Source organism: Thamnophis sirtalis, unplaced genomic scaffold (assembly GCF_051295495.1).
Source record: "Thamnophis sirtalis isolate CommonGarterSnake01/CBP01778 unplaced genomic scaffold, rThaSir2_p1.2 scaffold_2, whole genome shotgun sequence".
Taxonomy (NCBI): Eukaryota; Metazoa; Chordata; class Lepidosauria; order Squamata; family Natricidae; genus Thamnophis; species Thamnophis sirtalis.
This window is the reverse complement of record NW_028261382.1, coordinates 84,028,927-84,045,559: the sequence shown is the minus strand read 5'-3', so window position 1 is coordinate 84,045,559 and position 16,633 is coordinate 84,028,927. Positions and strand designations below refer to the sequence as shown.

Below are 16,633 nucleotides of genomic sequence, written 5' to 3'. Positions count from 1 at the left end.
GGTCTGTGTGCAAACCTATATATCCTGGATCCATGTGCCATGGATGGCCTCCCTCATGAGGTTCATAGCTTCCCGCAGGAGTTGGTTGGGTCTGGGGCTTCTTCCAGTTCATAATTGTCATAAAAGTCTCCCATATCCTCCTTCCAACCAGATCATTGGCTCCCATGGGTGAGGGTGACATCTTTGGTTCTGCCAACCCAGCCTTTCATCTTCCCAACACCGATGGACCACCTCAGCTTGGCAGCAGTGCTTGAGGCAATGTTCTCCTCATCCATGGCATTGAGGGCCTCAATTAAGATTGTGGGGGGTGGGGTTCTCCCCCAGTCTTCAGCCTCTTCGTGGTCACTGCCCCGGGCAGACATGGTTTGCACCATCCCCATAGTAAGGGTGTTACCTCTCCGGGTTGACCAGTTTACAGTTTTTGTCTAATGTAAGGTCTTACCTCTCCAGTCTTCCCAAAAAAGCAGTACTCTTGAAACTACAGTTGTTCCAATAGGAGGTTTTATTGAAAGGTTTGTGATAACAAGAGATCTAGGCAAGAACTGAAGTTTCCACTTAAAACCAGCGAATTAAAGCAAAGCTAACCAAAACCCTCCCACACTACGTCATTGCAGGGAAACAGAAACAGAAACTTCATATAGAGATTAATACAGTAAAGCAAGAAACAGAATCAGAAATTTCATATAGAGATTAGCACAGTAATGCAGGAAACAGAAACTTCATATACAGAGCACTCCATTTCTTCCCCCCCCTTCCTCTCATCAAAATCCCATCATCCCTGTAGAAATATCTGGGATCTGATACACATATCAAACCTGCTGAACATGTGTGCATAGTCAATCCTCCCTTTTCCAAATTGATCTAATGTTAGCAAAATATTAAAATGCATGCATGCATGCATGCATGCATGCATACATACATACATACATACATACATACATACATACATACATACATACATACATACATACATACAAAAGTTTAAGAACAAGAAAATGTGCCTTTGGTGGAAAATGACTTGCTTTCAAAAATGTGTACATTAAGAGAAATGAAAAGCCATGCGAATATTCATGTGAACCTTTTCTGGATTTATAGTACAGAATTTGTAATCCTTTTTTTTTTGCATTTGTAGAGCCAAGCAGAACTTACAGGTATTATCTATCCATATTTGTTTCCTTGGGGTCAATAGTCAAGATCATGCTACGGTAAGGGGGAGGAAAGCAAGGAATGAAAATCAGGAAAGATTACATGTCTCCTCATTTCTTATCAGAAGTCATTAATCTTTTGCATCTCTCACAACACAATCTGCAGTTCTAATCGCAACCATGTCCAGAAAGAACATTATCCCAGTTTCTCTTTATCTCAATTTCTCTTTATCTCTAAGAAATATGACTCGCGCTGTGTCTTCTTTATCTCTGCTGATATTGATGTACAACACTGGAAAATATGCAAAGTCTATATTTTAGACTATGCATATCACTTTCTTGTCTTTTTTGACTTGATCACACACTCTTTTAAAAGTTACATCAAACACGTGCAGTCTTAGGTTGAAAGGGATCGGAACTGCAAGTTTGTTATTTTATTTATGAAAAATTTTTGTCCATTGGTTGTGACCGATTAGGCAATCCCTCAAATTAAATGGATTCTACTCTTTCCTTTTATAACAGGGGTGGGCAACTATGGACCCTTTACGACTTGTGGACTTCAATTCCCAGAATTCTAGAGCCAGCATGACTTGAGGTCAACATATTGTAAAGTGTAGTTGCTTACCCTTGACTTATACCTGCCTCATATACCTGCCAATTTTCCACAATCCAGAATTTTCTGACACAGATAGGAAATGTAAGAGGAATGAGAAATCCATCTTCTGCCTACCAAGCTCTACTTCTCCTGCCAGATGTCCTGTTAATTAGAACTTTATATAGGTAGCCCTAGACTTACAACAATTTAGTGACTGTTCGAAGTTACAGAGGCATTGAAAAACATAAATGATTTATGATCATTTTCTTACTTACGATCATTGTAGCATCCACATAGTCACATGATCAAAATTCAGACACTTGGCAACTGACTCACATTTATGATGGTTGCAGTGTCCCAAGATAATGTAATCATCTTTTGCAACCTTTTCTTATGCAAAATCAACGGAGAAGCCAGATTTGCTTAACAACCCTGTTAGCAACTTAACACCTACTGTATGAAATAAAAGGTCATAAAATGAGACAAACGTCACCTAACAAATGTTTCACTTAGCAACAAACTTTTGGGGCACTACCTGTATTCCCTTTGTTCAGATAACGTTTCTACCAGCAGGGGCATTGTGGCTATTGTTATTGTTGCTTATTAAGCTTTTAATCCACTCTAGTATAACTAATATAGTTATACTTTTCGAACTTGTATAATTAAGAATAGAATAGAATAGAGCAGAGCAGAGCAGAGCAGAGCAGAGCAGAGCAGAGCAGAGCAGAGCAGAGCAGAGCAGAGCAAGCTGGAAGACACCTTGGAGGTATTCTCGTCCAGCCCCCTGCTCAAGCAGGGTTTCTGCTGCTTCTACTTTTCTTGCGTGCAGCCAAAAGTCCGGAAAAAAACAGGAAGGTGAACTGCCAAGCTTGACCTGTACCCTCACCCCGTGTATTAAGCCCACTTTCTTAGCCTACTATGCAAATGATCTTCCCCTCCTGCTGAGGCTTTATGAATACCTGACAAGCAAATTCTGAATTTGCTGAAGCGTCATTTTCGGCTTCTCTGGAACACTGAGCTGCCCTGAAAGGTAAGGCAAAAAAAAATTAAGACAACCACGAAAAGAAGCCCTAGTCTTTTCTTTTTAGGGTCAACAGAAAATAAGACCTGGTCTTATTTTTGGGGAAACACGGTAGGGTTTTATAAAACGGTACTTATACTTCACATGATCTTGATTCTACACCTCTGTTTATGGAACCCAGGATTGTATTCGCTTTTTCGTTGGGTGCTGCACACTGCTGGCTCATATTCAAGTGATCATCCACTAGGATTCCACAGGTCCTTTCACAGTTAATATTTTTGAGCCAGGTCTCACCTAATCTGTACCTTTGCTTTTTCCTGTCTAAATGTAAAGCTTCATTTTTTTCTCCACGTTGAAATTCATTTTGTTGGATAGGGTCCATTGTTCAAGTTTGTCAAGATCTTTGTGGATCCTGAGCTTGGTGTTGGCTAATCCTGCCAGTTGAGTATCATCTGCAAATTTGATGCAAATTTCTTTAAATGAAAGATACCTTTCTTTCTCTCATCTACGTCATTTATGAAGTTATTGAAGAGTACTGGGCTTAAGAATGAGCCTTGTAACATCCCTCTACTAACTTCTCTCCATGTGGATGAAGTACCATTAAGGATTACCATTGAGAATGGTTTGTCAGCCAGATACAAATCATCTGGTGGTGATGTTGTCTATTCCACATTTTTCTACCTTACCAATAAGTAAGTTGTGGCCTACTTTACTGAAATCTAAGTATACTATATCCACAGCATTTCGCTGGTCTACCAATTTAGACCATCCTTTATTAAAGAATGAAATAAGATTGGTTTGGGATTATCTGTTTTTAACAAACCCATGCTGGCTACCAGTTGTAACCTTATTTGCTTATAGTTGTTCACTATAGTTGTTCACGAATATCTTTTCCAGAATCTCCCCAGTTATTGATCTTAGACTGATCCGTTTGTAGTTTCCTAGGTCTGTTTTCCCCCACTTTATTGAAGATGGGAACCACATCATCCCTTTTTCAATCCTCAGGTACTTCCCCAGTGCTCCAGGATTTTTGAAAAAATATCATGTCCCAGTGATTTATATTGATCAAGGTTAGATAAGGGTTATCTTACCATTTTCTTGGTTATTTTTATTTTTATTTCTAGTTTGTCTTTTACAGTAGTTTTTTGGTACGTTGGGCTATAATTTCCTTTTGTGTGAAGACTTGATACAAAGAACCAGTTAAGAACCTCTGCTTTCTCCCTACTGACTGTTACTTCCTTGTCATCTTCTCTCTTTACTGGACCTACTGTTTCTTTGACTTTTTTTCTTATTATTGATATGTTGAAAAACTTTTTTTATTACCTTTGACTTTTGTTGCTAGCCTTTGTTCATTCTGAGCCTTTGCTTTCCTGGCTATCTGCTGATATTCTGTCTTAGTTATGTGTCCTTTTTTCCCCATTTTTTGTACTTGTCCTTTTTGTCTTTCAGTGTACAGATTCTAAAGATTAACAGAGTTGGAAGGGGGACCTTGTAGGTCATCTAGTCCAACTGCTCAAGCAGGAGACCCTACACCATTTCTGACAAATGGCAGTCCAATCTCTTCTTGAAAATCTCAAGTGATGAAGCTCCCACAACTTCTGAAGGCAAGCTTTTCCATTGGTTGATTGTTCTCACTGTCAGAAAGTTCCTCCTTGTTTCAAGGCGGAATCTTTCTTTGGTCAGTTTCCATCCATTATTCCTCGTCTGGCCTTCAAGTACTTTGGAAAATAGCTTGACCCCCCCCTCCTTTCTATGGAAGCCCCTCAAATATTGGAACACTGCTATCATCTCTCTCCTGGTCCTTCTCTTCACTAGACTAGCCATGCCCAGTTCCTGTAACCGTTCTTCATAGGTTTTAGTCTCCAGTCCCCTAATTATCCTGATTGCTCTTCTCTGCACTTTTTCTAGAGTCTCAACATCTTTTTTATAGTGTGGTGACCAAAACTGAATGCAGTGCTCTACGTGTGGTCTTACTAGGCTTTCTAGAGTGGTATTAGTATCTCACTTGATCTTGATTGTATCTCTCTGTTAATGCAATTTAGGATTGCATTGGGGATTTTTGGGGTGCCGCTGCACACTGCTGGCTCATATTTAGTTGATTGTCCACTAAAATTCCAAGATCCGTCTCACAGTCACTGTTATTAAGCCTGGCTTCACCCAGTTTATATGTGTACTTTTGTTTTTTCTTACCTAAGTATAGGACTTTACTTTTCTCTACATTGAGTTTCATTTTGTTAGATAGTGTGTAAAAGAGATCTTTGTGCAGCCATGTTGGTTTCTTCTTGATTTTTTTTTTCTTTTTCAGTGGTATTATGCTGGACTGGACTTTTATGATCACATTTTTCAGAGTTTCCCATGCTTCTTGAGGTTTTTTTCCCCTTTAGGATTTTCATCCATGGGATCCTTCCTAGGCTCTCCCTGGCTTTGTTAAAATCAGCTCTTTTAAAGTTTAAGGCACTGGTTGGATTATTTTCTATTGCTTGTGTTTGCATTATATTGAATTCCAATATGATGTGATTACTTTCACCTAACGTTCTGGCAACTTCAATGCCCTATATCACTTCTCTGTTAATAAGAATTAGGTCCAGTATAGCTTCTAGTTCCCTTCTCTTCCACTTGGATGACAAACTTGTCGGCTAGGTTGGTTAGGAATCTATTTAATCTCCCACTTGCTGCCGAATTAGTCTCCCAGTTGATATCTGGATAGTTAAAGTCTCCCATTTCTTCTGTAGTATGCTTCCTACATACATTTGTTAGCTGGTTGGCAAAGAGTTCATCTATTTCTTCTGATTGGTTGGGTGGCATGTAATATACACCTATGGCAATGTCACTTTCCCCTCTTTTATATTGACCCATATACATTCTGGAGGGATTTTTTTCCTTTGATCATGTGCATTTCTGAGATATGTATTGATCTCTCACATATAGTGCAACTGCGCCTCCTCTTTTTTAAATTTGTTTTTCTAACAATTTGTATCCATCCATCAGTACATTTCACTCATGTGTTTCGTCCCACCAGTTTTCTGTAATGGCAACTATGTCATACCTGCCATTATGTACTATTGCTTCTAGTTCACCCTATCTGTTCCCTAAGCTTTGAGCATTTGTGTATAAGCATTTAAGACTTTTTTTTCAAGTTTTTTTATTTTTTTAAAAAAATTATCAAATCAATGCATGAACAGTATGGCATCTGGGTGTCATATATTCTCCTATGATCGTGGAGACAGCAGCCAGACTGGGTTGCTCTGTCCAGTAACCAATTGGACTGAGTCTACATGCTGTCATCGAGCCCTGGTGATTTCTCCCAGTTTAGACTCAGTCCACCCTAGGACTAGCTGTGAGAATTGATCTCCTCCTTGCTATTGCTCTATTTTACTAGATTGACATTTTTCAATCTTTCTTTTCTTTCTGCGGTGGCTGAAAGGGAAAAATGACCCTGGGTTAGGTAGGAGATTAGCGACTTCCCTCAACCTCACAGGGTGCCCCTCTTTGCTTCACCACCTCTACAGGGCGGCTTTGGCTCCCTTCAGAGACCACAAACAGGAATAACTCAGCACAAGGAATGCAGAGACTCATTCCTTATGTCTGAAATCACCATGAAGTCAACCGGAAATCAATTCATTAGGGTGAAGATCTGTTCCTGACTTCTTGCCACATAATTCTTGCTGCTTCTTGCTGCTATGGAGTGGGGTTTGGAAGATGTTGGCCTGGCAAATCTCCAAGCCTGATAAAGTTCTGTAGTTGTGAAATCTCATGAAAGACTGTTTGCCAGGACTTTGCTGGAAAGGAATTTCCTTTAACCTAAATAAAAGAGGTTTTATCAGGACGAGGAGTCTGCTTCATGATCTTGGGAAGCCTAGGTCAGAACACAGCATACCTCCCTACATTGTATGTCTGGTCTGCAGATGGCTGGTTCTGTTCCTTTGAGAATAGAATCTCCTATCACCAATACCCACCTTTCTTTTTGGGGGGTGAGGGGTGCAATCTGGGGTACTTTTCTGTTTATCTCAAGGTTGTTTATTAATGTGAGTTTTTAAGGGATATTTGATGCTGTCTTTTTTAGCAATAGCACTTAGACTTATATACCACTTCACAGTGCTTTACAGCCCTCTATAAGTGTTTTACAGAGTCAGCATATTACCTCTGGGTCCTCATTTTACTGACCTCAAAAGGAAGGCTGAGTCAACCTTGAGCCCGATGTGACACAAACTGCCAAACTGCTGGCAACCAGTGATCAGCAGAAATAGCCTGCAGTACTGCATTCTAACCACTGTGCCACCTTTTCTTGGTGTCTGCATGTTTTCTTGGAGAGGGAGGTTGTGGGTCTCCATATATTCATCTAGGGGAGAAATTGATTGCTCAGTTTAATTGGGCTGCTTCGGGTTGGGTTAGATTGGGCAGTAGGGGTTTGTTAGATGTATGTTGCTTTGACTAACGTATTTTCTTCTATGTGTGACATGCCTCCATTTGTCTTCTTCCAAGAGTTTATCACCAGGTCAAATCCTTTGGGAGTTATTTCTTCATTATTTGGTTCAATTTGGGTGCAGCTTTGTTGCATAGGAGTTTGGTTGGAGTAGGTTGGAGTTTGGCTAGAGTTGCCTCTAGATCCCTTACTTTTTCCTCTGGTAGTTCACAGTTTACATTTAATGCATGTATAATTTGGGTGTTCTTTGGGCATAAACACATAAATGAAATGTATATTGCATGCCACAATAATATCAGTCACCTGTTCCATGAGGGTTTTTTTTGGCTGGTTCTTTTAAGGGTAAAAAATATGTTTCTTTCTCTTTTTTTCAATCCTTTTTTCTGCCTTTTGTGCTCATTTTTTCTACCTTGTTATTTAACTTACTTACTGTTATGTTAGTTTCACTTATCCTTTTATTCCCTATATTTTTTAAAGTTTTTGAGCTTGAATTCCTCCCTACCTTATTATTTAAGACTTGCCTTTATTTATTTGACTGATCTTGTTCTTCCTTGATTTCTAATGTTCCACTCTTGTCCTTATTATTTGCCTCTTTATTTATTTATTTATTGTTTGTTTGTTTGTTTGCTTATTATATTTATATGCCGCCCTTTTCCCCTGAAGGGGACTCAGGGCGGCTCACAACTCAAATCAGGGAAGGGGGGTACAGACAAAAAAAATTTAAAAAAATGAAACATAACAATGCATAGTTTAAAAACACACAGCAGTCATACCATTCGAGACGGGGGCAACAGCTCTTTAGCCCCAGGCCTGTTGGAACAGCCAGGTTTTAAGGGCTTTGCGGAAGGCCTGGAGGGTAGTGAGGGTGCGAATCTCCATGGGGAGTTCATTCCAGAGGGTCGGAGCAGCCACAGAGAAGGCCCTCCTCCGGGTAGTCGCCAGTCGGCACTGGCCGGCGGATGGAATTCGGAGGAGGCCTAATCTATGGGATCTAATCGGTCTAGTGGAGGTGTTTGGCAGCAGGCGGTCTCTCAAGTATCTTTTATTTTCTGTCCTCTATTTATTTTTATTCTCTACCAGGATCTTCCCTCCTTGCCTATTGAGACTTCAGGCTTAAATTGTTTCCTTCACTTTTGTTGTTCACTGTTCTGGCCTCTTGTCATTTTCTCTGCCAGCTCCATTGTATCTTTTGGTAGTTGGGTCTTTTCAGCCTCGTCTCTGTTCCCGCCAGCTCTCCCAGCCTGCTGTGCAGCTTACTGGTCAGCTCAGCTCTGCTGACTGGTCTGTTCCACTCAGCCCACCACTCAGCCCCACCATCGCTTTTCCCGTTGCTCTCTGCGCTGCTCTCAGGCTTTACCTCACTGCACTGCCCCCTGCTGCTGGCTCTCCTTCCCTGCTGCACTGCTACTGCTGCTGCTTTTTGCTCTGCCAACACATGGCTCCTGTTTGCTGGTTGGTTGCGCCAGTATGCTGCTTCCACCAGCAAACAGGACTGCCTGGATGGTCCACGGCAAGCCTGCTTCTCCTCTCTTCTCCTCCCCCTCTACTCCGCTCTCTCACTGACTTGCCTCCTTGTACTCTGCTGAATGGTTCTGCTGCCCGCAGTTGGTTTGCCTCTCTGCTTACCTCACCTCAATGGGCCTCCGGTCTCTCTCGAGTGCAGTTGGGCTTCTCTCTCTCTCTCCTAATTTCTCCAATCTTCCTCTCCTTTTCCTTTCTCCAGTCTTTTTTTTTTCTTTTTCTATGAGTTATGTTTCCCTCTCCACCTCTCCTCATAACTTTTACCTTAGTTTAATAGCAACTTTTCTCCCTGCAAAGTAACAATGCTTCCTCCATTGGAATCAGTTTTGCTAAAAAAAAAAATCAAAATAGTAGTAGAATGAGTATAGCAAAAAGATAAGAGATACAGACTTCTCCATGCACGTATATTATTTTCTCTCACTTAAAAGAGAGACAAACAAAATCAACTAGGTTTCAGTTTGTGCTGGACAACTCAAAAATAAGCAATGCCAACTGCAATAGTGGCAGCTTTATAGTTCAAGAATTCAAATATTATTGCATATTATTTCAATAATCCTTCCAATCTGTAAGTATTAATCTGTTCCTTTTTTAATATAAATGAGAAACCACACATAAACAGAGCATTCTAGATGGAGATTATGAAGACTTTGGAAAAGAATTTGCAATAAGCCGATTGATTAAATTATGTATGTATGAATGTATTAACTTGAATTGAAATTTAAAGAAAATAATGTTTTGGAAATGATAGTGGTTCTGTTTGAAAGTCATTCTATTAGGATGTCTTCAAACCTGGGCATGTCCTCTGTAAAATATTTACTTTTTGATTAGTTCAATTCTTCAGTCAGAAAATTAGGATTACATTTTGCGAGGAAAGATTCATATCTCTGGGTAGGTTTTTTTTTTTTAATCTCTAGCACCCAGGACTCTTTGTTGCAACTGGAAGAGAAAGTAATTTCATGTGTAAAAAGAAAAATGAGGAGAAGTAAGCAATTAAGAAATGAACCACCTATGCTTCATTCTGCTGCTCACACTGTGCAAAAATATTCCCAACTTGTTTCCGTTGTCAGGTGCAAGTAATCAGGAACAGGAGTTGAATTCAGGAACAAGAGTTGAATTCAAAGCACTAAAGGTTTATTACATGCTAAGAATCTGATCTACTAACAGTCAACCTAGATAAGGATGAATGGAATTCATGGCTGGACTTGAGTTTCTTCTGAGAGCACAGTGACTTCAAACAGATGATATGTTAGACTCCACCCTCAGGATCAGGTTGCTCATATCCTACATCCAATATGCATAAATCAAACAGCAGCTGAAATAGACAGATAGTATTTTATCCCAAATTCAAAGGTGTGCAAATATATGCCTCTACTTAACATCCATTCAATACACTAATTGCATGTATTATGCCTTTAAATACCTGAAATTTTATTTTAAGGAAATGCAGATCAAAACATATCCCTGGATCTCAGTGTTACATATTGATCAATATTGATCAATGTTACATATTTCCTAGATTTTATCAGGTTTATTTACTGTTCAATCTGGATTTGAGGTGGGCATATCTATGCCTTTGTTTTTCTTCATTTTCCCTACTTCAGATTCATATCTATCCATTAGTTTATGAAATCAAAGTAAAAATGTATTTTGAAAATCGGCAATTTAAGTTTATACTTGCTAATATACACATTTTTGAATATATGCTTCTTAGCATCAACATTTTCTGCAAGCAAATTTCCCCTACTGTACATACTCTTTCTTGCACTTTTTAGTTGCAAGCCATTTCCTAGTGTTCTGAAAAGTGCCACTTGCATTGCACCTATGCATTACAATTCATATCTATAGAAATGGGAGAGTACCAAACAATGCTAAATTGATACATAAGATTAGTCAAATAAAGAAACTGATTAATATGAGAGGCATTAGTTTATTTTCTGCAGTGTAACTTAGTTATTTTCATTTTTATAAGTTTGTCCTCAAATAAACCTCATAATGAATAAGAAGCACAGCAATGTGCCTTTTGTTCCAAAATTTCTAAAATCAGTTTAGAAAGATACTACTCTGAATTGTTTAGCTCACATTGCTTTCCCCTTAAAACAGATAAGAATCACTGCCAATGTAACATAACTTCTGCTTTATTTATGTATACACACTTAAATTTTCAAGATGTCATGATGTGAGTCACAGCTGAGAAGTGAACTATTTTTATTAAACTCTTCAATGTTTCGTATATTATGCAAATGTTATCATATGAGTTTGAAATAGCAATAGCAATAGCAGTAGACTTATATACCACTTCATAGGCCTTTCAGGCCTCTCTAAGCAGTTTACAGACAGTCAACATATTGCCCCCAACAATCTGGGTCCTCATTTTACCCACCTCGGAAGGATGGAAGGCTGAGTCAACCCTGAGCCGGTGAGATTTGAACCGCTGAACTGCTGATCTAGCAGTAGCCTGCAGTGCTGCATTTAACCACTGCGCTACCTAATATATCCTAAATGATATATTATAGAGGCAGGATCCATCTCTTTCTCAATCACTTTCTGGCCAATCATCTTCCTATCTTGTGTACATCATTCTGTGAAGGTCAGAGGTGGTTATGAGAAAATCTTCCCAATCTTAGCATCCAAGCATATGGGAGGCATTGTGAACTATTCAAGTAAAAATCACTGCTAGGTTGCAACCTGGTCTGAAGAGGTCTCATAAAATCACACTTAGAAGCAGAAGTGGGTTCCAGCAGGCACTACTGCCAGTTCGCTCGTGTATGCACCACACACGTATACGCGGTGAAATAAAAATTGTTCTGTGCATGCTCAGAAGTGAGAAAGAAGATTGTGGCTCCTATGGTGTGACCTGGAGAACCAGTTTGGGGGCGTGACAAGCCTTGGTAACTGCCAGTTCCAGCGACCGAGGTCGCCAAACCACTACTGGTTCAGCCGAACCAGGCCGGACTAGTAGGAACCCACCACTGCTTAGAAGGCAGCAACAGTGGGTCAGGAGGGCAGTAGTTGGGCAGTTCATGACTTACAACTCAAAGTACTTCCTTCATTTTACCTAGTAGTAAGGCTAATTCCATAGCTCAGCTGACATCAAACTGTGGGATAGAACATAAGATTCCCACCTGTAGAATCATAAATTTTAGGTGCACCTTAGATTCACAATTAACAGGGTAAGATGATTGGCTTGAAGTCTTTCTCTCTCTCTCCTATCTGCCACTTGCCGAAGTTAGAGATAGTTTCTGGACCAGCTGGAAAAAGCCTCTTTGAGCTTTGCCAAGAAAGTGGTGGAGAAGCAAAGAGTCTGTTCTACAGCACAGCTTGCCAAAGCTTTCTGTGAGCCATGTTGGAGGATGTGTCTCTTGCCCCATCTGTCATTGTTTAGCAAGAGTTTGAGGGAAGCCATGCTGGAAAATTAAAATAACAACATCCTCTATGTTTGATAAGCAGTCTTTTGAAGCAACACTCATCAAAGCTTGGCTAGGGCTATTAGACAATATATAATGCACTTTAGTCACTTCACTCTTCAATGTGATGGACATTGCTTTACAAAGTAGCTTCAGGATTACCGGTGTGTGCATGTACTCATCAAAACAAAGCACCCCTTTAAAGACTCTCAGTCATCCGGATATGAACTGTCCCTCACTGAAATCCAGAAGGTCTTTGAATAGTGGTCCTTCTACGAAGATGGTAGCAAAAATATAACTCCTTCAAATGTACATGCACATTTGGTGGCTTGTATATATGCAAATCTAGTTATGCAAATAGATACTTGCTTCAAAACCTTGCTTAGATCATTTTTCCCAAGGGAAATAACCCAAGTTAATTTGTAAAGAGGCAGCTTGAGAATAATGTGCATACAAAAATTAGTTTGCTCCAGCACAGCTATTGCAAACAAATGAACATTTCCATAATTTATATGCACACATTTCAGCTGGTTTAAGTGACAAAAAAAAAAAAACAATAGGAAAAGGCAGGGTTAATGCTAATGCCTCCATATAACAGGAGTGCACACCTTTCTTTCAGCCAAGAGGTGCACTTTTTAATTATTTTGGTCTCACAAGGCATTCAAGGTTATACGGTGCCATCGGGTCCAGGAGGCTGGCAAATTGTGTATTCCTCTTTTCTTAAATGGCTAATGGGTAGAACACAATAAATGCCTATTAAGACTTCTGGAGGCTCAATGCATTTGCACTGTTTTAGAGGGCAAAGTAATAATGCTTCCCTGAAGATCAGTAATATTGTAGCTAGGTTTCAAGGTGAAGATCTTTGGGTTATCCAAGAGAGACAGATTATTCACCTTTTACAGGTTTTTATAGGAAGACAAAAGGAGTTCCTGTCTCTATCACTAAAGTGGTAGTATATTTATAAGTAGGTTAAATGTAACCTGGTTGCCAATCCACCATTATATTCCCATAGTGAGAAGCAAAGGCCTCTGGGAAGGAGACATAACCCCTATGTAGGTCTTCTTTGGAAAGTTATGCTCTCGCACAGTGGGGATGATGCATAGCTATTTCAATGTGACTCTGTAGCTTTATCATAACGAAAGTGGGATTTGATTACTCAAGTTGTTCCCTATTCTGAATGATCATAAACCAAGGAATGAGGACCCTGGTGGTGCAGTGGTTAGAATGGTATATTGCAGGCAAACACTACCCACAATCTGGAGTTCGATCCTGACCAGCTCAAGGTTGATTCAGACTTCCATCCTTCCAAGGTCAGTAAAATGAGGACCCAGATTGGGTGCAACATAGTGACATTGCAAACCACCCAAAGCACTTCGAAGCCATATATAAGTTAAGTATTATTGCTATTGCCATGATAAAACATCAGGACTTCAAGAGAAGGTAGGGGAGCTGAAAGCAATAAATATTGTGGTTTAGAACAGGAGTAAAACACCACCAGGCTTTTAGATGTTGCAATCCAGTTTCCAGCAGTCCATTCTTTTATTTTATTATCATTTTCCTTTTTATTTTTTATTTTTGCCAACAATGCAAGCTAGGTTTGCCTTCATGCAAAGTTCAGGCAGGAAGTGCTAACAGACAGAAAAGCCCCTCCTTATCTCAAAAAGCATGGAGGGATTGGAAACACGATTATCAAATATATCAAAGAATCCATAAAGAATTTTGGGAATGTTCAACAAGAACATCTAGGAAGACATCTATTCATTGAATGGAGGCCATTATACCATTCTACATATCAGAACATGAAGGAAGAGGCAACCTCCTTCCTTGGAAGAAATGGTTCTCTTGAGCCTACATAGATGTATTTGTTATCCTTTCCACCTCATCCTATTATTCAGATTGTCCCATAGTCAATAATGTTTGCAAAGTTAAGGACTGACTAACAGCTAGGGAGAGCAAAAGATGAACCAATGCTGAGCTGGATTGAGAGAAAATTATGAATCTAAACTAGAGCGCTATTAGAGGAAAAATGGTTATTTGGAACAAGTGGCAAATTTTGTGAGAATCTTTGCTTACAGGAATGCACTTTTCAATTTGCATTTTAGACTGCCTCTCTTCATTTGCGGTTGACCGAAAATACTTACTACTCTAACATGTTTTTTTTTTTGCCACCTCCTGTTTTTCTCCTTCTCTAGGAATTTGTCTTATTTTGCTACACGTCACAGCCCCTCTGCGGTCATTTTGGACTTATGGGAAGCCAGACACCAGCACGATGGTGACTTAGACTCTCTAGCCTGTGCTCTGGAAGAAATAGGAAGGACACAATCCCAAATTTCTAACCTTACAGAAACTCAAATGGAGGAATCCAACTTCATCTACAGCAGACAAAATGGACTTTAACCATCACTTTTCTTTCAGAGAATCAAGAGTGAGTTTGAACTGAAATGGAGTCCCTGTTAGCAGGGAAGAAGCCACATCATGCATTTGCACCACCACCCAACTTTCACTCAGTGGGTCACTTCCTCCTTCTGTCCTCAAGCCAGGTCCCCTTTGGAGGAACAGAAGAAGCTGGTAAACCACGACTATTACACAGAGACTTTTCTATGCTGGATAAAAAGGAAAAAAAAACACCCCTCCTCCTCCACCCACACACTTGCATGTACACAAATTCTATGCTTGTGTGCTAACAATCCTTCAGACACAAAGTGTGTATGAATACACAGCGCTTCAACTAAGAAAAGAAAATATGAAAATTATTGCAGATGCTTGGAATTGTCTTTGTGTAAATGTGTGTGGAGTAAGGGAGGTGTTTGAGTTGCTTGTTTTTTTTTTCTTTGTTTAATCAACTTATAGGTTAGTTTGTAACTTGAAAATAGGCAGCATGATGTCCCTTTGATGAATATGACCGTACTGGGGGCATAGGCAAGGATTTGAGGTCACTGCTGGTATCAATGGTAGAGAATGCACAGAAATATACTGCTACATTTTGGAGTTATTTTGGGGGCTTAGAGCTAAAGCAAAATGTTTCCTGCAATATATTTTTAAAGCAAATTTCTGAAGGTTTTTTCTCTTTTTTATCCATTTGATTAAAAATACTAGTTGCATAGTTTTCTTTAGAAATGTTGTCCATTTTTAGAGAATAAAGGTTATGAATGTAGACAATTTTTTAAAAAAAATCTTTTTTCTCCTTTCCTGACTTGAGAAAAACTGGGACATGGTCTCTCTTTACTATATATATATATATATATATATATATATATATATATATATATATATATATATATATATATATATATATATATATATATATATATATATATATATATATATATATATATATATATATATATATATATATACAGAATTCTTAAAAAATGTTACTGGTGATTCAGTTTTATTTGTGCTTATGTTATGTGGAAATCAGCAGTTTAAATCTTTTCTTATATGGTGAAAAAGGCATCTGATGCTCTGTTTTAATCTCAAAATACGTGAGAATTTATTTCAAATTTGTCTTGGTATGCTTTTTAGATGACTTTATAATAGGAAGGCTCTATTGCAGTGGTGGGTTTCAAAAATTGTTCGAACCTACTCTGTGGGTGTGGCCTCCTTTGTGGGAGTAGCTTGCTGCTCATGTGACCAGATATGAAGATGCTGATGACACTTGTCAGAACCACTTTAAATTACCTCACACACAGCATCGGCATGCATAAGAATATAATATAAACTTGTTTTTTAAAAGGCATCTTTGGTTTGCGTTAAAACAACTTCAATACACGCAATGTTCTGATTGCACCACAAACACAGTAGTCATCCTTACCTTTCACAGAGGCACTGAGTTTTATAATTATGAGCATGATAGTGTAGAATAATCATATCCAAGGACCAGTGGTGGGTTTCAAAAAAATTTGGAACCTCTTTTGTAGATATGGCCTGCTTTCCGGGTCCACTGGTGAACCTCTTCTAACCGGTTCGATAGATTTGACGAACCAGTTCTACTGAATAGGTGCGAACTGGTAAGAACCCACCTCTGCTCTAGTGCTCTATTGCATAGATGGGCTCTATTGCTGAGATTATTTTCTACGATACATCTCTCTACAAAGCCTCTCCCATAGAGACCATATTTTTCTCCTCTGAAAAGGATCCATGGTAGGAGTTCCCTCCTGGAATTTTTCCTTGAGGTTTGTTATGTGTTGCCCAGGGTCTTATAATTTGAGTTGGGTGGCCTTATACGTCTCATATATGAAGTATAAAAAGCAAGGGAAGCTGCAGACCTCTGAGGAGGTGATTATATAATAAAGGATATAGCCTTTGGTGGTCTCAGAAATGCAAGAGCTCCATTTTCCAGCTGTGGGAATGTGTCTGAAATTCTCTTTTCCATTGAACAAAAGCCAATTCTCAACTGAATGCCAACTAGTAGAAAAAAGTGTAAGAGAATATATCTGATTTTTTTTCTTTTTAATTCTAAAAACATTTGCTATAAAGATGGGGATAGTTGTCAAAATTATATCAAATTTTCAAAATTTGCTG

At 39.1% G+C, this 16,633-nt stretch overlaps 1 protein-coding gene across 2 annotated transcripts in view; it reads left to right on the top strand.

Annotated features, from left to right (window-relative positions):
* Window positions 1-15,343, top strand: part of UNC5D (unc-5 netrin receptor D) — a 377,196-nt gene extending 361,853 nt beyond the window's left edge. Inside the window, exons 16-17 of one of the 2 annotated variants that reach the window (XR_015695566.1) lie at window positions 4,211-4,365; window positions 14,302-14,427. Coding sequence is in view for 1 of the 2 variants with exons in the window: in XM_087706239.1 (XP_087562365.1) it covers window positions 14,302-14,506 (205 nt within the window). In the remaining variant the exon portion in view is untranslated. Of the gene's footprint in view, window positions 1-4,210; window positions 4,366-14,301 lie in introns of both variants that reach the window. The other variant, XM_087706239.1, reaches the window with a different exon arrangement.
* Window positions 15,344-16,633: the final 1,290 nt, after the last annotated feature.